Consider the following 24,759-nt stretch of genomic DNA (forward strand, 5'->3'; position numbering starts at 1 on the left):
TGATTCATGTTGATGCATGACAGAGACCACCATAACACTGTAGAGCAATTATCCTTCAGTTAAAAAAATTTTTTTTAAAGCTACACATCATCTCAAATAAAATATCACCATGTTTTAGCTCTTTTCTAATAAATATGATTTTATACTATGCATATGTTTAATTGAAATGTACAAACCGGTAGCAAAGCTGCTTTGGAATCTACTTCATGAGTTTCTTCTGCAGATGACCTTCTGCTGCTACTTTCCACTAAGAGAAAATTAGAAAAAAAAAAAGTTTTACAACTAAAACAAACTTTTAATACCAACTAATGAAATTAAAAGACGCTTACTCCTTGGAAGCAAAGTTATGACCAACCTAGATAGCATATTCAAAAGCAGAAACATTACTTTGCCAACAAATGTCCGTTCACTTTCACTTTTCACTTCTATGCAATGGAGAAGGAAATGGCAACCCACTCCAGTATTCTTGCCTGGAGAATCCCAGGGACAGAGGAGACTAGTGAGCTGCTGTCTATGGGGTTGCACAGAGTCAGACACAACTGAAGTGACTTAGCAGCAGCAGCAGCAGTCAAGGCTATGGTTTTTCCTCTGGTCATGTATGGATGTGAGAGTTGGACTGTGAAGAAAGCTGAGCACCGAAGAATTGATGCCTTTGAACTGTGGTGTTGGAGAAGACTCTTGAGAGTCCCTTGGACTGCAAGGAGATCCAACCAGTCCATTCTGAAGGAGATCAGCCCTGGGATTTCTTTGGAAGGAATGATGCTAAAGCTGAAACTCCAGTACTTTGGGCACCTCATGAGTTGAGTTGACTCAATGAGTTGACTCACTGGAAAAGACTCTGATGCTGGGACGGATTGGGGACAGGAGGAGAAGGGGACGACAGAGGATGAGATGGCTGGATGGCATCACTGACTCGATGGACGTGAGTCTGAGTGAACTCTGGGACTTGGTGATGGACAGGGAGGCCTGGTGTGCTGCGATTCATGGGGTTGCAAAGAGTCAGACACGACTGAGCTGACTGAACTGAACGAAACACAAGCATTTCAAGGCATAATATAAAAATTTCCAAGGCTAAGTATCCTTTCCCTAACAGTGCTAAACATAAGAATTACACGAGGCCCGTGGGTCTCTTGACAGGATATCCAAATTATTCAGTTTTTCTGTGAATAGGCAACATGAAACAGAATAGTATAAAAAAAAAAAAACCCCGCTCTTTCTGTTTCCAAATTTCTTGTGTATCCTTCCAGATACTTTGTGTTTGTATATATACCCCTGCCTTTCCTTTTTTTTATTTAAACATAAATGCTAATCATATATCTTCAGACTTTTTTTAAAAATTAATTTACAGACTTTTTTTTGTTGGTGGTTTTTAAAAATATTTATTTGGCTGTGCCAGGTCTTAGTTGCAGCATGCAAACTCTTACTTGTGACATGTGTGATCTAGCTCCCTGATCAGGGATCAAACCCAGGCCCCCTCAATCAGGAGCATGGAGTCTTAACCACTGAATCACCAGGGAAGTCCCTGTTGTTGGATTTTGAACTTTAAGCTTGGAGATCTTTCAGTATCAATACACAGAAGATTCTTCTATTCTACTTGGATGCTACATTGAACTTCATACAAAGGACATACAATGATTTGTTTAACCAAACTACAATTAATGGACATTTGGCCTGATTTCAAATTCTTGCTATAATCCTAGCCCTTATTATTTTTTTACTGGGAGGTCAATAGATACTGCCAAAAACTGAAACACGAGGATGTAAAACTACAGGCATTCTAATGTTAGTAATAATATCCAAGTTATCTGAAAATAAGAGTTTTATTTCTTCCCTCTCAATCCTTCTACCAATTTTTCTTCCTTTTCTTCCTTTGGCTAAAATGTTAAATAGGAATGATAAAAGCCAGAATCCTTTTTCCCTTCTGGGGCTTTTAATATTTCATTATGAAGTATGGTATCTGTGGTAAATTTTTGTTAAGATACCTTTTATTTAGATTAAGGAACTCCATTCTATTTTTAATCTGCTAAGAGTTTTTAATCATGAACGGATGTTGAATTTCATCAAAGTCAGCCTTTTTGCATCTATTAAGATGATCAGATAATTTTTTTTCCTTTAATTTGTTATCATCATGCCTTAATTATATTTGAATGTTAAACCCATTTGCACTCCTAGAGTAAACCTAAATTGAAGAGAAAGGAGAAATGATGGGGAGGGCGATATAGTAGTACTGCTTTTCTTAAGAAATCTTAAAAAGATTATATGTACCTAACTGAAAACTTAGGTAACAATAAACTTATATACATATAATATTGATAACTATGACTAAAAAAAAAGCATGATATGGAAACATCCCCAGGCCATTTGATTTTTAGATAAAAAACTAAAGGTTCAGGGCATGTACAGTATGCTACATTTTGTATTAAAAATGAGAGGCAGAAAAGACTTATTGTCATATATGATTATATAAGCATGAAACTCTAGAGGAAAAGCAAAAATAACAGTAGTTACGTATGGGGCTAAAGTGAGAAACTGACAACGATTTTCCAAGTGCTTGTGTGTATTTTAATTTTGAGTCAATAAATGTATTAGCTATTTTTAAAGATTAAATCAGAAAAACAAGTTGACTAAATGACTATACAGATTAAAACAGAGCAGATGCATTCGTAAAAGTTAAAATCAGCAGATTTGTAAAAAGTAAGTCTGCATTTCTTTTAGGACTAAACAATTGGTTAAAAAAGAAAAACTATTAGAATGTTAAGATTATGTTCTATTCAAGGTTGAGAGCAACAATGACGGACCAGAATCTTCATTTTCTGACTCCTGAAACATTCACTGCTCAGGTGTGTGACATACATAAAATATCTTTTATTTAATATAACTCACGTAGTCAAAACACTCACCTTGTTCTGAATGAAGAGGAATAGAAGTTTTGTGACACTCAGTAAATCCAGCGTGAGAACTCACATGTTTCAAAGTGTTTTCAGAAGGAATATCATTCTGCACAGGGTACACATACACAATTTTAAAACAATTTAACTAAATTTCAAATCACTGTTCTAAGTAGTATAAGAGTCTCTGGATGTATTTAGCTCAGTATGTTTTAATCTACCTGGACTCCAAAGAGTATATTACAAGTTACAATTATTTTCTTCAATATCAATCTCAAAAACTGCCATCAAAATAACCTACTTGCTTACTGTTCATAAATCCACCTGAATGAATCCTTTTCCATAGTAATACAAGTTCATAAAAAAGTTTGGGAAAAAATAGGAAACAATTTGGGAAATAATAAAACATTATCAGTTAACCTAAAAAAGAAAAAACTACTACTATTTTACACTAAAATTAAAAGTGATAACAATTTGGAAGGTAAAGGAGTGGAGGGGAAATTTATTTGGGGGATTTTCAGTAGCTTTCTTATTGATCAGTATAAGCGATTTGTATACCAAAGATTTATCTGATCATTATTTGTCAGATTTCTATTTTTTTAAGATTTATCTGTGCTTCATATTTTTAAGTACTCATCTCTCTACATCGTTCCCTTAATATTTGTTTAAAAAGCATTCCTGACTTACTGACTTAATATTTCTATTTTCTTAGGTTTTTTTATGATTTGAATTTTTACATTAAATCTGGAATTCATTGAGCTTATAAAGTGATATGAAACAGGTATTTCCAAATTTCCACCCAGTTGTCCAATTTGTGTGTTTACTGACGAAGCATTCCTTTTCTCATTGATTCCTAATTTTACCCTTACTAAATTCTAATTTGTAGAAGAGTTATTTCAGAGTCATTAAAATGTTTTACTAAATATTCATGTTTCAACTGTACCACCTGTATAGATATTTTAGTATCTAACAACTAATTCCCCCTCATTTTCTTTTTACCTATTCATTTTTCCAGATGAACTAATGAATTTCATTAAACTAATGAGGGTAAGCTGATAAATTCATTTTGTTTCTTTTTAACTATAAACAGGTCACACTATTATGACTTTAAAATATTTCTAAACCTCTACCACCCCTCAGAAACAATGGGTTTTAAAATATTACTACCAAAATAAACTATTACTTTCATTAACAAATTTAACATATCTCAAGAAAATTAAACTTTTCTACCTTTGATGCTTCACATTCTTCACATTACAGCTGATTTACTTAGCGAACAAAAAGTGTTAATCTTCCTTTTGTCACAAAGCAACTCTAATTTCCTTTCTGATTTTAGTTGCTTCTTTTGGAACCAGTTCTAGTTATTTTTTGTTTCTGTTTTGCTTAAATACTTTCCTTGATATACTCTTTGATGCAGTGACACATCAATTTTATAGAATCATGTTTGACAGAAATTCCAGTATGGGACTGAAGAGTGAACTTCAGGTATCTGTAAACTCTATACCTTAAAAGCAGAAACATATGTGCATTTTTTCCTGGAGTGGATCTAAAGATTTTTATTAGATTTTTCAAAGGGATGTAACCCACAAATGTTTAAGAACTCAAAGTCTCTGACCAACATGAGCTAGAACTCATTATTCTATTAGCATAGTTCTTTTTCTCTAAGTAGGTTACTCAAAATTGTTAAACTGAAAACATAGCCACCACTTTTCTTGCCACTCAGAGGAACTTATTTCTTTTTGTTTTTAGCAGGAAGCTATCTGCACACTTAAAATTTTTCAGTATATTTTGGCTTTAAGCTCATTTAATAGGGTCACTGTTAAAAGGTGCAATCTGTGGGGAAACCCTAACATTTACCGTTTCCCACTAGGAAATGTCCATTTATCCTAAATGATTTCCCATATATAACAAGTACTTCGTAACAGCAAAATGATGCCATCAGAGTGTAATGATAAATTCTTTCAACTGTTGCTGTAACACCTTGTTAAAGATATATTAAGAGCTCAATGAAGTATAAGTTAGAGAGTAACAGCCTAAGTCAGGGTAACTACTACTAACAATCGAAGAGAAGCAGAAGTACTAAAAAAACATTTAGGAAGCAAAACCAGTTAGACCTGCTGTTGATTGGAAGGGAGGAGTAAGAGTGCAAGTTTGCCCTCGTAAACTAGAATGCTGACATTATTAACAGAGGCAGGAAATACAGGAGGAAAAGAAATATGTCTGCTGAGCTTAACATATTTCAGATCATCATGATGATGGATGGTCTCTGCTAAAACTGTTTTTACTGAAAAACATGTTTAATTCTATTTTGAACTAAACCCCAAAACAACCAAATAAATTGCACTGCTGTAAGGATTTACTTACAGATAACATTTCTTTTATCTTGTTTGATGTTTCTTTAAACCTCTGTAAATCCATGCTATCTCTGTGTCCTTAAAAAGAGGAGGGAGAAATATTACAACAAAAAGTACTTGTTTATTTTGATCTATCAAAATAATCTGATTGCCTAGTCTATTCAAACACATGATTTACGTTGTGTTGTAAGTAGTTTTGATGGCTCTGCCGTTTTCTGTAGCTTTCCTGATAGTGAAAATACTTGTTAAAAGTTGGAGAACATGAGCTGTTCAGTTTATAGTAACAGGATCCTAAGAGTCCTACAAGTGATATGAAGTGAATTGCTTAAAATTTAAAAGAAGAGGGGAACAATCATTATATTATCAGAGAGTGTGTGTGTGTGTGTGTGTGTGTGTGTGTGTGTGTGTGTCAGTCGCTCAGTCGTGTCTGACTCTTTGTGACTATAGTCTGCCAGGCTCCTCTGTCCACACAATTTTCAGGCAAGAACATTGAAGTGGGTTGCATTCCCTCCTCTAGGGGATCTTCCTGACCCAGGGATCAAACACGGGTCTCCCACACTGCAGGCAGATTTACCGTCTAAGTCATCAGGGAAGCTTTTATTATCAATAAAAAAGCATTATATATTAAGATGTTTATTATACATATGACACATGCATATTACATATACAGACATCAAACGTAAGGATATCTGTATCCATCCCAGTGGCAATATATTAACAAATAGACTAAAATGTGTTTTTTAAAAATGAAATGGGATATATTTAATGTAGGAAAAATCGTCTCTATAAACCACAGTCTAGCAATAAAGACCAGCATGCTCAGTACCTAGATAAATCATGGGGTTGGCCCTAATGTGGAGACTTCACATAGATGTAACATATTCTCTGAACAATCTCTATACATGTTCCATGACTAGGTAAATTCCTAGGCTGGGAAGCTACATACGGTGTTAAAAACAAGGCTAAGAAGCCACCTCATGGAAAAATTCAAACCCAAAGAGACAGAGGGCCTCCTTCAATCCTTGGAACACTCTGGTTATGTCCACAAACAACTCCAGTTGTTTTCTAAGAATTCTTTCTTAAATACTTTTATCTTTAATAATCTAAGAGGAAGGCTGTTAGATATGTTATTCTACACATATCTGGGATCTGGTTAGCTCTGTAAAGCATCCTCTCTTCACCTTTTCCTTTCATGTGGCATAATGTCAACATTTAAATAACAAACTATTATCAAAAACAAAACAAATAAAGCCTTAAATATACAAATCAAAATATTACTTATTTCTTTCTTCTTGCCTTAACTGCCAAGTTTTTGAGCAGCCCCCTTTCCACTGGTACTTTACTTTCTCTCCTCCCATTCACACTATATTTCACTATAATCTGGCTTCTCCCTACATCACTTCCTTCACCAGAACAGTTTTCACCAAGGTCATTGATATGTTATCATTGCCAAAAGATACATATTTTCAGTCCTCATTTTATTTCAGGTGAGGTATAAGACTGAATCATTCCTTTCTGAAATGCTCTCCTCTGGGTACATAAATGGGTTGGCCATAAATACTCATTTTTCAAGCAGAATCTTAGCTTTCCCTATAGTCCTAATGTAAATATAAGTAATATAACCTTTCATTCTCAAAGGTGTACTAGTTTGAATGAAAAACTATATGGTCATCCTATTTATAAAACACTGTTCTTTGCCAGTTACTTTTAGCCTCCTCTTTCCCTCAGTATTTGAAACTTACTTACACATCACTCTAGTTCTTTCAATGAAAGTTGATTATTAAGAGACTATCCTACGTTGAAAAGAAAAGACAGAGTACAAATAAGTTTTCCACACAATCACTATCATAGTAAGTTGCACCAAAGAGGTTATGTGCTAATATAACTACTACAGCCCAATTCAACCTATTTCCCCTACTTCTGATTCCTTTAAAAACTTCAGGACTATACTCTATGAAAAGATAGTTCACTTTTCACACAATTACATAATTTTATTAATCAGCAATTTACTTTTATTTCTATGGTGATAATCGTAATTTTATAAAAATACTGTTGATGACAAATATCAGTTTTTCCAAACTTACCTACAAACGCTCCAAATTCTATGTTATCTCCCTCTGCAGCTTTGGAACAAACAGTTTCTCGATCTTTGGTTACAGTTTCCAAGTGGCCTTTACAACTTGGCTGAGATGGTGTACTAACAAAAAATTTGGTTGGTGGGGATGATAGATGTGGTATACTGTTAGATGAATTGCCTGGTTTTTGATTTTTACTAAACATTTTTAAGGTTTCTACTCCATGTATTCTCTGTCGCAGTTCTGGAGGAGAGACAGCACTTGGGAATAAGGCACTGGAAGAGGAACCAGCCTCTGGAAAATTGAATTCTTTTTTCTGGGGTATTACAGGTAAATCCTGACCAAATATGTTACACTGGGAATCTTTTTCATCTTTCATAAAAATATTACAAAGAAAAGGATTATTACTTTCAAGACCACCTTGAGGAAGAGAGGAACTAAGTGTATTTACAACACTGTGCTTTTTCCATACAGAAGGTCTTACAGGACCATCATCAATAAGGTTTTGAGCTAAGTGTTTGGAAATGCTCAATTCGCGTGTGATTTCATTGTGAACTTTGCTAGCTTCTGAAGCTTTCTGGGCAGTGAGTGTTTTTAATGTATCTACAGTCAGGGCTGAAAGATCTTGCAAATGGCCAATTTGAGAATCTAATGATTGTAACGATCTTTTAATATAGTTGACACGATCTCCAACTTCTTTAACCTGAATGCACATCTGTTCCACTCTGTAACGGAAACACAGGCATTTTACAAATGTTAAAAATTATTAGTTTAGAAATTATTTCTGTAATCTTAATAAATGATGTTGGTAAAAAGAAATTTTACATGCACTCAAACAAGGTAAAATATAAAATCTTGTACAATTATTCATTTATAACAAGGCATACCTTATGTTTAAGAAAAATCCTATTGCAGTAAAAATACAAGATTTCAAAACACGCTTTTGTGCCACAGGCTATTTATTCCCACATCAGAGTAACACAAGAGTATTCAGCTACATATATTGAATATACATATTCTATATTCTACATATAATACAGAACTATTATTACCACTACTGTAACTACACAAACACCATATACTTTTAGAATGTAGCAAAGCTAATGGAAAGAAACACATGTTTTAAATAATTAAAGATATAATAATTAAGACATAATTATTTAAAATAATTAAACAGTAATTTTTCTCCACCAACTAGTAAAGAATATTAACTCTTTTCTGCCCCCTGTAACAAGGGTCCAAAAACATTAAGAGACTGACTGACTTACATGAAGTAAACAACTGATCTGTCTCCCAATATATAATGTAAAACCATTACTAAACTTACTTGTTTGACAAACACAAATTGCAAAATGACCATGTAAGAGAGACATAACTAACAGAACCCACTCTGACATAAAATCAGTTATAATTAAAGAGTTTCTGAACCTTTCAAAAGTGACACGAATTCTCTCTTCACTCCCAGAATGAAATTTGTCATCTTTTTCATTAAAATACATCTCAACACACTGCTCTTCAAAATCATGAAGTTTCTTTTGATCTTCTTCCGTTAAAAAAAGTTCTATGGAGGGAAAAGGAAAAAAAAAACATAAAGACATCAAGATAAACTTTAGCTAAAGAGTTCATGAAAGTGAAAGTGAAGTCACTCAGTTGTGTCCAACTCTTTGTGACCCCATGGACTGTAGCCTACCAGACTCCTCTCTCCATGGGATTTTCCAGGCAATAGTACTGGAGTGGATTGCCATTTCCTTCTCCAGGGGATCTTCCCAACCCAGGGATTGAAACCAGGTCTCCCGCATTGTAGACAGATGCTTTACTGTCTGAGCCACCAGGGAAGTCAATAAGAGCTCATAAAATCATGTAAATCATCTGCAAATGTTTTCTTATTAAAAAACTTACTGTTTCTGAAGCCATACATAAGTCATTTCTACTTCTTTCTTCACTCACAGTGTGCTGTCAGCAGAAAATGGTATTTCCCCCTTTTCTAATTTCCTTTTCCTGTGAAACACCCTTTCTCATCTGTCTCTCTCACCTCTCCCTCACCTCTCTCTCAGGTAGAAGAATTTAAACACTGAATTGGTAGAACAAAAAGTCACTGTAAAATTTTAGGCAGAGTTTGACTTCGTATCATGTAGTCTACAAAATATACTAAAAGTGTTATTCTTTATGTAGCAGTCAAAATGGTTTGTAAAACAGCAAGTGTTATGGTTTATATTAGCATTTTAAGAAAACTAAATTGAGATGCCATATCAAAAAGCAAGTTTAATACTAAATTTACTTTTAAAGATAACCATATTGCACTTAAAAATACTTTATGCTTAGGCAAATCCAAAAGCCTTTACAATAACATTAACCAATTAAGTCTTCTGACTAAAATCAATATTTATCTTTCAGTATAATACTGGCATGTGATAAAAACATTTGCCTTAATATACTTTACTTACTTGGTCCATCCGAAGTCTTATCTTTTTTTCTTCTTTTACATACGCAGCAAAAAAGAGAAACTATATGGCTGAGAATGATAAGTGGTGGAGGCAGAACTGGTTTCTCATGATAAGCCATAATGAAATGATAACGTTGGTACTTCCATACAATATTGGAAATTGCCTTCACTTGCAAATACACATTGCTTAAATAACAAAGAATAAACAAACTCAGATAAGCACATTTTAAAGTTTGAAGTACTAAAATTTTACTGTAATTATGTTCTAAACAAGGATTCAAAGAAGTATCCCATTATAAAAAAGACTAAAAGGCAAATGAGAAACTGGAAAAAACATACGCAGCAAAAACATAAACATATTGATATTGTTGAGGGTCTTAATTACAAACCAACATAAAATAGGCAGAAAATATGATTTTAAGCTTTTAAAATGGTATATAAATGACAAAAACAAAAGAAAATATTCAATCTGAAGTAACACACTAACTGCAAATAAAAATAAGACTCTTATGTGCTATAAAAAATAAGCAACCATCAAAAAGATAACACCTCCTATTAGCACAGATTTGGGGAAACAGGCAGATTTTGACTTACGTGCAAGAAGCCCAAAATATAAATATACTGAATAGTTCTACTTTCAGGAAAACACTCTAAGAAAATACATAAGGACTGATCAAAAATTTAACCACAATGTGGTCTTGGGGAAGAAAAAATTATAAATAATCAAATGCAGCAATAAAACATACTAGCTTAAAACTCATGATCTGTATCATGGAATACTAGCCAGCCATTAAAAAACTGGAGAGGAGTATTTATTAATGTAGGAAAAATTCATGTTCTGCTTACTTAAAAACAGTACACAAAACTATAAGAACATTGTTTTTGAAGGAAAAAAATGGTTCATATATGTTCATAAAAGATAAAGATGTACATCAAAATATTAAGAATGGGATTACTTACGAATTTTCTATTTGCCTTTCTGTTTTGTATACTGTACATGTGTTCTCTGACCATTGAGTAATAAATCCCAAATATTAAATTTATAAAAGAATGGAATGCTGAAAGGTAGCGTCTCAAACTTAGAGCTGATGTGATTTTGAAAAAGCATGCTTAATTTATATTTGTCAGAAATAATTCTTAGTAGCTTAAGCCTCAATATAATCATATTTAAAATTTTGTATAGTTCCTTCAAAAAGAAAACTGTATATTAAATGATCTCATTACAATAAGCAGCTGAGTAAAATTCTTACTTGAAAAATGCAATGAGAAGATTGACCATAATGATATACTGTACAAAGAGGTAGACTGCTTGAAGAAATGGAGTCAACCATGTCCCAGGGCCACAGATATGAGAGATACTGGAATCATTTGCACAAACTTTAGAGACAAAGAAAAAAGAATTAAAACACAGTAATTTAGCAGTTAACTGCTTCTAGTCAGTATTAGATTATATTTGTTTGAAGGAAGTTTTGATTAAGTATAAATCTGTTTCACAGATTCTAGCAAAAGTTTCTGGGCAGGCAGCCATATAAACACAGAAGAATTTTGTGAGGGACGCAGGTACAATTTTACCACTCTATTCCACACAAGGAAGTGTATTTCCATATTATGTCTACCCTTCAAGGTAGGGTTTAGCCAGAGGAACATTAAGGAGAATAAAATTCTGAGATTCAGCCACACATTCTATAAGAAAAATAACTGAACCATAAAAGAATATGATAAACTCATGGTACATTTACAAACATGTAGACTACTGAGTTTAGTTTATAATGCCACAAAACAGGGTTGAAGGAATGGTTAAAGGGTCTCCCAAATACACAATGATTAGATTTTAATTCCTTGCTTTTTATTGCCTCCACCTGGAATGTTTCTGAAGCTATAACATACCTAGATTAAGGAAGGGAAGAGCTTTAATACCCACCAGAGAGTTATGAGGAATAAGATAAAATAAATTCAAGTATGGCAAGGATTAAAATTAAATAATCATCAATTAGTGACAAGTTTTATACAAATATTTATAATACACTTAGCACCTGGTACTGTCTAAGCATTTTACTTAATTTGGCCTCATCTTGCAGCATGCAGGATCTTAGCTTCCTGACCAAGGATCGAACCTATCCCTTCTGCAGTGGAAGGGCTGTCTTAACTGGACTGCCAGGGAAGTGCTTGTATGCATTTTAAAAATATACACCACTGAAATTCTCATCATGGCTGTATCATTCCTTTCAAATAAATGGTTTTATGGGCAAACTGATGCATATAGTCCTTTCACTCTTAAAAAAATTTTCCAAACTATTTCTATTCTATTTGGATTAGTTTGATGAAGCAAATACCCAAGAAAGAGAATGCAGGAGACTAAAAAACTTTATCTAATGCTTTATAACTAAACTAGAACCACATCAGAAAAAGAACAGACAATAAAAACCTGGAAAAGAAACCAAAAAGGAAACCATTAAACACAAAATTTTACCAGGCTGGTAAAATCTGTTTTAATCAACATCTGGTAACAACTGGTGACCACTATGTTACCATCCCCTGTTCCAATCACCTATAAATAGGTGGGTAAAGAGCAACACAGGAATAGGGAGAGGGAGGAGTAAAGTAAGACGGAAGAGAAAGAGCAAGACAGAACACAAGCAAACTAACAAAAATAAGATTCTGTAACTCAATGTGGAGGTCAGAAGAACATCCCTGAAAGTTTGCATTATCATCTATGTTCTCAAGTTGTCTTCTCATTCAGCTGCTCAGTTGTGTCTGACTCTTTGCAAAACCAGGGACTGCAGCATGCCAGGCTTCCCTGACCTTCACTACCTCCTGGAGTTGCTCAAACTCAAGCCCACTGAGTCAGTGATGCCATCCAACCATCTCATCCTGTAACCCCCTTTTCCTCCTGCCCTTAAACTTTCCCAGTATCAGGGTCTTTTACAATGAGTCAGCTTTTCACATCAGGTGGCCAAAGTATTGGAGTGTCAGCTTCAGCACCACTCCTTTCAATGAATATTCAGGGTTGATTTCCTTTAGAATTGACTGGTTCGATCTCCTTGCTGACCAAGGGACTCTCAAGAGTCTTCCCCAACACCACAATTTGAAAGCATCAATTCTTCAGCGCTCAGCCTTCCTTAGGGTCCAACTCTCATACCTGTACATCAGTACTGGAAAAACGAGAGCTTTAACTACACAGACCTTTAACCTTTCTCTGCAAAGTGATGTTTCTGCTTTTCAATTCGCTGTCTAGGTTCATTATAGCTTTTCCTTCAAGAAGCAAGCATCTTTTAATTTCATGGCTGCAGTCACCGTCTGCAGAGATTTTGGAGCCCAAGAAAATAAAGTCTGTCACTGTTTCCATTGTTTCTCCATGTATTTGCCATGAAGTGATGGGACCAGATACCCTGATCTTAGTTTTTTGAGTGTTGAGTATTAAGCCAGCTTTTTCATTCTTCTCTTTCACCCTCATCAAGAGGTTCTTTAGTTCCTTTTAGCTTTCTGTCATTAGGGTGGTGTCATCTGCATATCTGAGGTTATTGATATTTCTCCCAGCAATCTTGATTACAGCTTTTGCTTCATCCAGCCCAGCATTTCGCATGATGTACTCTGCATATAAGTTAAATAAGCTGGGTGACAATATACAGCCTTGATGTATTCCTTTCCCAATCTTGAACCAGTCCATTGCTCCATGTCCAGTTCTAACTGTTGCTTCTTGACCTGCATACAGACTTCTCAGGAGGCAGGTAAAGTGGTCTGGTATTCCCATCTCTTTAAGAATTTTTCATTTTGTTGTGATCCACAGAGTCAAAGACTTTAGCATGGTCAATGAAACAAGATGTTTTTCTGGAATTCTGTTGCTTTTTCTATGACCCAACAGATATTGGCAATTTGATTTCTAGTTCCTCTGCCTTTTCTAAATGCAGCTTGTACATCTGCAAGTTCTTGGTTCACATACTGTTGAAGCCGAGCTTGAAGGATTTGAGCATTACCTTGCAAGCATGACATAAGTGCAACTGTGTGGTATTTTGAACTTTCTTTGGCCTTGCCCATCTTTGGGACTGGAATGAAAACTGATCTTTTCCAGTCTTGTGGCCACTGCTGAGTTTTCCAAATTTGCTGGCATATTGAGTGCAGCACTTTAAGAGCATCATCTTTTAGATTTGAAATAGCTCAGCTGGAATTTCATCACCTTCACTAGCTTTGTTCACAGTAATGCTTCCTAAGGCCCACTTGCCTCTTTAAAAGAACAGAATAACCTTATGCAGAGAATGTATTGAAAGGTGAATTTTAAAATTCAATAGTATATACTGATTGATACAATCAACTAATCAATTCCATTATGCTTGCCTTGTTTAGACATAGGTAACCTGAAGCCAATTTGAGCTAATGAGATAAAAATACAGGTTCAATAGGGAGCATCTTGGATATGAGACATTTTCCTCTGGAGAGAACTATGGAAAACAGTGTCTCTTTCCTCCCGCCACTAATTAGAGAGTCTTAAAATTGTAAAGGAAACCCTTTTTGAATCAGACACTGATTACAGAGCACTGGGATGAAAAAGAACAGGTGTCCTTAGCTATCAGCTAACCCATTACAAAGACACTCCAGCACTTTCTGTTATGTGAATTAATATATGTCCTTACTGTGTAAGCCAGTTTAGGCTAAATTCCATTATTTGCAACTAAAAAAAAAAAATCTGAAATACTTTTTTCAATTAATGTTTATGTTTCTTCTGAGATTAATATATTGTGAGAAGGCTAAGGTTGTAACACCTTAATTTTTGAAAATACACAGTATTATTAAAATGCAATTCTGACTTTAACATAAGATAAATTCATACACATTAAATCCTTACCATCAATTTCATAGGCATAAACTTCACCAAAAATCATCCAGTATGGATGAAAAACTATATCTTTAGCAAGAGTCCAAGATGGTGCTTCACGAGGATAAAGTATTGCCTTTCTGGGAACACCAAAACTAAGTAATACAAGAGCCATAATCACTACAATGTAGAACATATTGGCCACCTGTTAAAAAATGAACACTGTTAAAATACATGGGGATTTATACACACAGATAATTCTTCATCTTAAAAAAGTTTCTAACATTCCAACAGATAGTTTGAATCTTTGAGTTTCTTTTTATTCCTAGCAGTAACATTCAGGAAATCTCATCACTATATAAGCCTGAACATAAAGGAAATTATATAAAAACTGATCTGTGACATCAGGCAACTCATAGGCATCTTCTATATACTGAACCATAACACAGGCTGAAACCAGAGTCTGCCTATCTCATGTCCATGAAGCCTTTTAAAGAAGTATAGACATAAGGGGCAGATGCAAGGAATCAATTTCCGTGAATGTTCTTCCATCCTGAACTCTATCATGGTGCTTTGTCTCCTGGGCTGTGAAACCTTCTAAGAGGTAAATACAACAACAAACTGAATTATCAGTATGTGTGTCTAAAAAAGAACTGATCCCCATATCTGGTTAAAAAACCCTTTTGCAAGTCAGATGGTTTGCAACTATTTAATTTCAACAAAATTAAAAAGAGCCTAACTGAGCTCTCACACAATAAATCATTAAAAAACAATTTTTACTGCTAAATCACAATGTGAATTTTGACATCATTACTCAGGAATTCAAATAATTAAGTGAAATGTAATAAGAAAACTTTAATTTCTATCCACTTATTATATATACATGTATTCAGCAATTACATATAAAAAAGTGAATGTAGTCTCACTCTAGCAATATGTAGTAGTATTCATCCACAGAAAATAAGGGGAAAATCCCATTCAAGAGACTACATGTATAATAAATCTGTATTTTAATCTACTATGAACTAAAAATAATTGCAGTAATAAATCAACCTAAAGTAAGTTATTGTAACATTTTCATATATGTTTTGAACAAGTATACAGTGAAAGTAGAAATGGAAGGTGAGACTGTGAAAAGTAAAGAGGACAGTAAATCTAGAATAGATGGAGAAATTATAAAACATTTACTTAAATATAATCATTTTGTCTTGATCCTTTAGCTTTAAAATTGTTAGATCTGCTAATAAATTTCCTTTTAAAATTAAGTCAGGGTCTCTGTAACTTGCAATCAAAGAATCCTAATACACTCTCCCAAGATGCAGTTTTTTTACTTATAAAATAGTTAAATAATATCTTAGTTGACCATTTAAGAGCACTACTAAGAGAATGTATGCATTCAATAAACAAAATCTTGGGATAAAAGATTTTAAAAGGCAAATAATTCATCAAAACATTATTCATGGCAGTTGCTATAATTTGAAACCCAAATATATATCTGTAATTAAAGAAAATGCCCAGATCAAAACCCAAACCTGAAATATCCTAAAATTATACAAGCTGTATTGGCTGATGATTCAGAGGTCTCAGAACTTCATACCTGTTCATGTAAAGCCTATTTGACAATCTTAATTCCCCTGCTTTTCCTGGAAATACCACTACTTCATGAAATAATGCAAAATGATGAATAGTAAGTACTCCTTTAATGTAACAAATAGTAAACTAGTAATTTTTAACTGGGGAGAGCTGGATACACTCTCCTAGAGGGAAAAAGTATAGTGTGAAAAAGCAAATATAATAATAAAACTTTATATTCAAAAACTGTAAAAATTCTGTTTTCATAATTTAAAGCAATGCAGGTAATCCTGTATTGGATTACTTAGAAGGGTCACTTAGAAGATAAATTTAATATAGAAAACCAATCTTCCAAGATTAAGGAAAAGGGTTTCAAAAATTCTAGGAACAGATTTTTATAAAGGGGTAGATATTTTAAAAGAATTGAGAAAAAGCATAATATATAAGCCCATTTGTGAAATTTAACACAAATAAACACATGTATTCATATACACGTCTTTTTTCCCTATATATCTCCTGAAGAATGGAAAGGTTTACTTCAAATTGTTAACACTGAATATCTCTGGAGGGTAGTCTGTCTGCTCTTGCTAAAATTTTGAATAGTAATTTTAGAACAAGGAAAGAAGTTACTTTCACAAAAGCAACAGAAGCATAACAAAGTTTATACCCTAAAATCTGAAAGCTATTTATGGCAGGAGTAGGCCCAATACATTTCAGATTTTTTCAGTTCAATGCATAAAGATTGCACATTAAATCTGACATCTATATTTAAAAAACAGAATCTGCCAGTTGGTTAAGCCTATGAGAAAGAGCAAAATAGTGGGCATATTATATCAGGAAAAGATTAGACGTTCTGGTTATAAACTTTAAAAATAGTCTGGATCAGTAAAGAGAGGAAGAAAGAGTTATCTAAAGATATAAACCATGACGGTATTTGTTTAAAGGGACAAGATTAGTGCGGTGAGTTGGAGTTGCACATAATCCTTGCAAGACTTTTTCAGACTGACCCTCTGGTTAAAAATCATCATAACAACCTGACTTACCTGCTTTCAAATCCACACACTGAAAAGTAACTTCAAAATGATAAGGAAAGACAGAAAAGTGTCACCGTACTTCTTTTATGGTAAAGAAAAATCAAAATTTAGGGGGAAAATTCTTCAATGGTTTCCCTGTATTTTTCTTCTCTAAAGTCCTACTTTTCAATGTTCTATATACTCGAAGCTATGCCCTCTCTTCTATCCAATGTGCTAACAAACTGTACCTTATCATAAAAGAAGTTCCAGACAGGCTGCTCCTTTTTATTCCCATCTATCTCAAGCTTTCGAAGATTAGTTCACATTTCATTGCTTTATAAGAAAAACCTCTATAGACTTTTCTCTTTCCATGAATCCCTATATCCCCTACTCATTAACTTAATCAATCAACCACATTGATAGTTTACTAATATCTCATATTTCCTAAAATCCCTTATGTAGGACAGGCCCCTCAAGCTAGATTATGTAACTGTTAAAAATAATGACAGGACTCATAAAGTCAAAAAAGAAAAATGTGATTTCACAAAGTTCAGGGACAATATCCCTAATACCTTTGCACTGTCTTGCATAGCAGTGAGAATATAATGAACACTAAAAACTACTTGTTGAATTTTTACTGTTTTTTAAATGCATAATCTGTTATGGATATAAAAATCAGAGAAAAAAATCTTAAGAACCAACTTTTTAAAGTACAATTAATGTTCACTATTTTTACATTGTTTTTTTACTACTTGAAATGGCTTTATCCATCCAAACAACAAATATTTAGTAAGGAGATTCTATGTGACAGGGACTGTGATAAGCACTATAGATCAACACCAAAGTTCCTACTCCAATGAATTTAAAGTCTAGAGGAGAATGTAAATAACCCAATAAAAATGTAGTTTAAAATAAAGTTAGACACAGATAAATATTCTAAAAGGAAGAACATGGGTGCCATAAAATTATACAGATAATAAACTTCATCCAGTTGAAAAAGACAAAAAATTCTCTCTGAAAAAAAATCATGTTAAGAGTCAAGATCTGAAGAACAAAACTAATTACTCAAAAATCCTAAGGATATGAGTGTAGATGAGTATGACCATTTTACACAAGAAAAAAAAAAAAAGAGCTATTCTTGGTTCTCTGGTAGGGGCTCTGTTAAAGAAAAATGACAAAGGCACGTGTGACTAGAGCACAGGAAAGAGGTCAAAAACGGTAAGGGTAAGTAAGGTTCAGAAAGAAAGCAAGGAGATGTTACTACTGGTGGAAACTAAAGAGTACACACAATTGCTCTTATTTCTTACAACTGCATGTAAATCTGTAATTATTTCAAAATTTAAAGGGAGGGAAGGAGGGGAGAGAGATAGGAAGAAAGGAAGGAAACCAACAGTCAAACTGGGCAGAGCTTATGTGTTTCATTAAGTACACTGATTCTAGGAGTAATGGAAAACCATCAAAAAAAACATTTTTTTAAGAATGAGAAGTAACATGTTCAGATTGGCATTTTGAAATATTACTCTAGCTATTATATAGACTGAAGACAGGCCAGACTGCTTATGAATAAACAGATTACTAGACTATTGCTGCTACCAGATGATGACAGATTGGATTAGTGTGGTGGCAGTAAAGATGAAAAGAAATTCACAGATTAGACCTGGCAAATGTCTATTTTTTTCAAACAGTCCTAACATTTAAAAGTAGCATTTAAAAATTAAAGTATTTCAAGATAAAACAAGTAAGATTTTGTAACCTTATCCTATTAAACAGTTTCTTCAAAAGTTAACATCCTAAGAAATGGTTTATTTTGAATATGAGGCAAATAAACATGAACTATCTATTCTCTGATTCAAGTAAAATTGTATTAGCAACATTTTTATGATTCTAAGAAAAAAATACCAATAAACCCACAAGTATTATCAGACACCTCCCAACTTACCATTTTTCCAATCATCATTACATAAGGTCCTGCCTGTTGATTTACAGCTAGAAAATCTAGCAAACGCACATACCAAAATATTATGTTAAGACAGTAAATTAATCTTCCAGCCACAAAAACATGATTATCATATGCATTCTCAAAGTTCCATTTTGCTCCAAATCTTAGTCCAAATCCAATGAAGAAAGAAATTATGGCAATTGTATCACTGATATTGAAGTAATCACTAAACCACACTTTAATCTTCTGGCTTATTTTTCCAGCTTCAGACATAAAAATCTAAAGGTTAAAAAATAATAATAATCAATTTCTTCCTATTAAAACAGAATTCAGTTATAACAGCACAATAAAATTTTATATATCTTTTAATATTTCAAAGTATTTTTGACTGTCTTGGTATTTGATCACCAAAACAATTCAGTAAGATATCAGAGAGACAGTTCTTATCCTCATTTTCTGTGTGTGGGGGGAAAAAGACCCACAAATAAATAACCTGTTCAACCAAGATCATCCAATTAAGACGCTGTAAATTCTGGATTAGAACAAAGATCCCTAGGCTTGGAATGTGAGATACTTTTGAAAAGTTGTTTTATTTTTCACTGAAACAACACCAGGACATTCAAGCAGGATCTTCCAAAAGTGCCTTATTTGCAGAAAGTAAACAACTCAATGGTTTAAAATGCTATACTTAGCTCTTCTCTTTGATATAAAATGAAAAAAAATTTTTTTATGTGGGAAATGGTAGTACATTTACAGCTTCAAAATCATAGTGAATCATAAATATTGAAAAGTCTCCCATTCTTCTCCACTAGTCAACTGATTCCCCTTCCGACTAGAGGCAACCACTTTTATTATTATCTAATGAATTCTTGCAGAGCTGTTTTATGAATATACATTTAAAAGAATTCTTTGCAACTTGCTTTTACCATTTAACAACTTAATTTCTTTAAACATATTAGTAAAACAATAGATTTCATAAATATAGTGGCCATGGCACTCAAAGGAATTTAAAATGCATAGTAAGTTATTTAATAAGATAAAATCCTACAATACTTAAGTGGGAGAGAAGTACAATGCCTTCTATTTTTGCAATTTCATGTATTCTCTAAATGTAAAGCACAGAGACATGAAATAATTCTGATGTATTTAAATAAGTATGTTATAAAACAACATATATATAGGTATCATTTTAAACAGAAAATTGTAAAAAGATTTTTAAAACTTTTTTCCCCCCGAAGTCAGGGTATTAGAAAATTTACAATTTTACACTGAAAACTCTGATAGACACAGGGATCTAAATCTAAATGACAATTCAATGGGCAATATAGTACACTTTGCTCAGTCGCTCAGACTGACTCTTTGTGACTCCATGGGCTGTGTAGCCCACGACTCTCCTCTGTCCATGGAATTTTCCAGGCAAGAATACTCGAGTAGGCTACCATTTCCTACTCCAGGGAATCTTCCCAACTCCACACTGGCAGGAGAATTCTTTACCACTAAGCCACCTGGGAAGTCCACAAGATGCTTTAGAGGAGTGTACAATAAGAAACTACTTATAACTTACCTAACTGATTAGCTAGTATATTTAAAATTCTTTGAGAGTGGCAAAGATCATAAATATGAATGTTGAGGAAATAAAAATCTAATCTACTTTTTGAGACAATCACTATCTTTGTAATTAGGACAAAGTTAACAACACACTAATCTCTATTCTTTGGTCATCACTTTTAGAATAGCAAAACCAAACATTCTACACTTTAATAATATCATCACCTACTGAAATTATGAATAACACCTACACATACCCATACACATAACTGAAACAAACAAAACACCCTCTAATTACAAACTAAGTTACTGGTAGGAAAAACTAAAGACATACCTCACGGACTTTCTCAATAGCATAGGTAAAAATATAAGCAATAACAATCCATTCTTGAACTGAAGGTAATCGTTCCATTTGTACAAGAACCACAAATGTATAAAGCATCAGAAATCCTAAGTATGCCAACTAGTAAAAAAACAAAACAAAAAAACAAGATATGAATAAAATTGATTATAAAATGTAATTTACTATGAAAATTTCTAAACATACACACAAAAAGAGACTAAACTAGTCCCTGTGAAGTATCTCCCAGCTTTAACCATTAGAAAAGTTTCAGAGGTTAACTCTTTTTCCATTTATCAACCAGTCATTTATAAATGGCCCCCAAGGTATAAATGTATTATTCTAGACTTTAGTTAACTTTTTAGTACTTCCCACAGGAAGAATTTTATAATACCAGCTTTATGTTCTCAGTATAGTCCACATAATTTCACTTATACCTAAAGTACCATAACATTTTAAACTTACTATAGAATTTCATCACCATCATTCAGAAATGCATACTACCTAGCTCCTCCTTCTTCCAACCAAGTAGTACTCCTAAGAAAGACAACTGGTATTTTCTTAGCTCCTGGTCACTGAGGCTGAATCCCAAGAAATGGAAACAAAAATGAAAAACATTCTTCCTAGGTAAAAGAACATCCCACCTTTCAGACTCTTAACAAGAAAAATTATAAGGAGATAATAAGGAACAATGTAAAATAACTTCTGAAGAATCAATTCATTTCAGAGAAAAACCCAAATTCTTTGACCCCTGAACAACTGTAGCTCATCACTTTAGCTCATCACTGTAGCTCATCACTTGTAGCTCAGCTACAAGTCTTAAAGTAAGTCATATCTTTGATTTAAGCTATGGCAGGGAAGGGAAGTACAATGCAATAAGAAAGAAAAAAAGAAATTCCTATAGTCCCATGAATTGTCCACTTTCAGTCATTCATACAAATGCAAACATATGAAACCTATGTTATTTCCATTAGTGGAGAAAGAATTTGGGGATTCTATTAGATAATCCAGATTTGTAATTTTAATACCAGAACAAGATCAAGCAAGAAAATCTTCATACTGAGAAGGAAATGTATAGAATTATTCTTAGATTAATGGGCCTGTGTGTGGGTGAGAAAGCAATGATCAAAGAAACAAATTCTCAAATGTTCATCTCAGCATAAAACCATTTGCCTACTTTGGCAACTCAAGAAAAGCCTGACAGCGATGAAAATGAAACACAACAAACATGACAACAAAATTAAAAACAACTGAAAATTTTTCTTGGTAAGAGGAGTAAAAACTTAAGTCACTCAGCCCCTGGATAAAAGTAACCAATCTCATGTTTCTCAGATAGAATCCATTAATCTATTGACATGTATGCTCTTTAAGCTGGTAGTAAAATCTGTCTTTCCACTGGCAAGGAAAAAAACCAATTATGTGACAGATAACCAAACATGTACTACAGTTAAAGAAATAAGCTATTATACCACTGAAAAATAAAACTGTATGAATGATCTAGATTACTTGTATCACCATCAACTAACACTTTAAAAAGGTTTACTTCTAAAATTGTAATATTATCTACAAAGTCCCAAAGCACAAGGAAATTATATTTGTGTATCATAAGTTCTGTATCAAGATTAGTATGGACTCAATCAAAAGTACCCTTAAAGCCTATCCTTTAAACATTTTGTTGGCTCCAAGGAGACCTGGGCTCCATTCTGGGTGGTAGGGGCAGGGCTGCTCCACCCTCAGTGACTCGGTGGTGGGGGGCCCTCCTTGGAGGGAACAGCTGGGAGTAGAATGCATTGCCCCACCCCAAGGCAGGTAGGAGTCCTGGAGAGGGTGCCCCCAACTGAGTAGAGTGGTATCCATTGCAGCCACATTCCCAGCCAAACAGTACCTAAACAGGAGAATCTGGAGCAGAGAAAGGTTTATTGCAGGGCCATGCTTGGTTCACACCCCCCAAAACCCAAACTCCTGAATCTCTCCTGAGACAAAGGACACTCGGAGAGGCTGGCCCTTTCAGCATTTCAAAGTCAGCTTTGACAGCCTGGCTTGTGGGTGTGACAGGAGCCAGAGAGGGAGAAGTGCACACACCTGGGAAGGTGTGCTCTAAGATGCTGGTGTGATTCCTCACCATGATACCAACAAGAACACAGCACACAGCAGCAGGAAGAAGAGGAGGAAATGGCAGCCTCTCAGGGACTGTGGATGTTTAGGATATGGCCACTGATTTCTCTCAAGAGGAGTGGCAATGCCTGGATCAAAATCACTGGGAATTACACAGGAACGTGATGTTAGAGAACTACTGGGACCTGGTCTCCTTGGGTCTTACTGTCAGCCAGACATGTGGTCACCTTTTGTGCACAAAAGAAGGATCTCTAGGATGTGAAGAGAATAGAGACAACAGCCCACATACCAAGCTTTGTCTTATTATGACACCCAGGTTCTGATGACCAAAAATGTAGGTGTGGAAGATCTGTTTCAAAAAAATGCTGCTGGGAAAACATGAAAGCTGTCACCTTGTAAATTTAAACTGCAATAAATTGTGTAAGATCTTAAGCAAGAGCTCTGTTATTCAATAACTACAACAGCATTTATAATGGAATGACAAGCAATCCTTGCAATAAATCAGACAATAACCTTGACCAAGACTCAAACCTTATGAATCAGGGCACTGAATTTTCAGAAAACCATTCTAAAAGTAATAAATAAAAAAATGTCTTTTATCAAAGCTCAATATTACTACATATAAGAGGATTCATATGGAGAAAAGACTTACAAATGTAGTGAATGTGATAAGGTTTTAATCAATCGTTCATACTACAGAGGAACATTACAAGTGTAATAAATCTGGGAAAGTCTTTAAAAAAATCTAAGTAGACACAGAAAAATTCACACTAGAGGAAAACTTTATAAATGTAAACAATGTGGTAAAGCCTTTATATGGTGCTCAAAACTTACCAGACATCAGATAATTCACACTGGGGAGAAACCATACACATGTAAAGAATGTCGCAAAGCCTCTACACAGTGCTTAAATCTTAAGCAGTATCAGATAATTCATATTGCACAGCTTTATCAAGTACAGAATGTTGCAGAGTCTTTGATCAGCATCCATATCTTTAGTTCAGTTCAGTCGCTCAGTTGTGTCCGACTCTTTGCGACCCCATGAATCGCAGCACGCCAGGCCTCCCTGTCCATCACCGTCTCCCGGAGTTCACTCAAACTCACGTCCATCGAGTCGGTGATGCCATCCAGCCATCTCATCCTCTGTCGTCCCCTTCTCCTCCTGCCCCCAATCCCTCCCAGCATCTGAGTCTTTTCCAATGAGTCAACTCTTCGCATGAGGTGGCCAAGTACTGGAGTTTCAGCTTTAGCATCATTCCTTCCCAAGAAATCCCAGGGCTGATCTCCTTTAGAATGGACTGGTTGGCTCTCCGTGCAGTCCAAGGGACTCTCAAGAGTCTTCTCCAACACCACAGTTCAAAAGCATCAATTCTTCAGCACTCAGCCTTCTTCACAGTCCAACTCTCACATCCATACATGACCACTGGAGAAACCACAGCCTTGACTAGACGGACCTTTGTTGGCAAAGTAATGTCTCTGTTTTTGAATATACTATCTAGGTTGGGAATATGCTATCTAACTTTGCTTCCAAGGAGTAAGTGTCTTTTAATTTCATGGCTGCAGTCACCATCTGCAGTGATTTTGGAGCCCAGAAAAATAAAGTCTGACACTGTTTCCACTGTTTCCCCATCTATTTCCCATGAAGTGATGGGACCGGATGCC

At 34.4% G+C, this 24,759-nt stretch overlaps 1 protein-coding gene across 2 annotated transcripts in view; it reads right to left on the reverse strand.

The window, feature by feature from the left end:
* TRPM7 (transient receptor potential cation channel subfamily M member 7) overlaps positions 1 to 24,759 on the reverse strand; it is a 111,071-nt gene that overhangs the window by 22,829 nt on the left and 63,483 nt on the right. For both annotated transcript variants that reach the window (XR_011465655.1, XM_005900469.3), the window contains exons 20-29: positions 20,977 to 21,105; positions 19,095 to 19,373; positions 14,601 to 14,775; positions 11,011 to 11,137; positions 9,762 to 9,946; positions 8,746 to 8,878; positions 7,327 to 8,042; positions 5,253 to 5,320; positions 2,901 to 2,997; positions 177 to 247 (exon numbers count right to left, since the gene is read on the reverse strand). Coding sequence is in view for 1 of the 2 variants with exons in the window: in XM_005900469.3 (XP_005900531.2) it covers positions 177 to 247; positions 2,901 to 2,997; positions 5,253 to 5,320; positions 7,327 to 8,042; positions 8,746 to 8,878; positions 9,762 to 9,946; positions 11,011 to 11,137; positions 14,601 to 14,775; positions 19,095 to 19,373; positions 20,977 to 21,105 (1,980 nt within the window). In the remaining variant the exon portion in view is untranslated. The remainder of the gene's footprint in view (positions 1 to 176; positions 248 to 2,900; positions 2,998 to 5,252; positions 5,321 to 7,326; positions 8,043 to 8,745; positions 8,879 to 9,761; positions 9,947 to 11,010; positions 11,138 to 14,600; positions 14,776 to 19,094; positions 19,374 to 20,976; positions 21,106 to 24,759) is intronic.

This window comes from Bos mutus, chromosome 10 (genome assembly GCF_027580195.1).
Source record: "Bos mutus isolate GX-2022 chromosome 10, NWIPB_WYAK_1.1, whole genome shotgun sequence".
Taxonomy (NCBI): Eukaryota; Metazoa; Chordata; class Mammalia; order Artiodactyla; family Bovidae; genus Bos; species Bos mutus.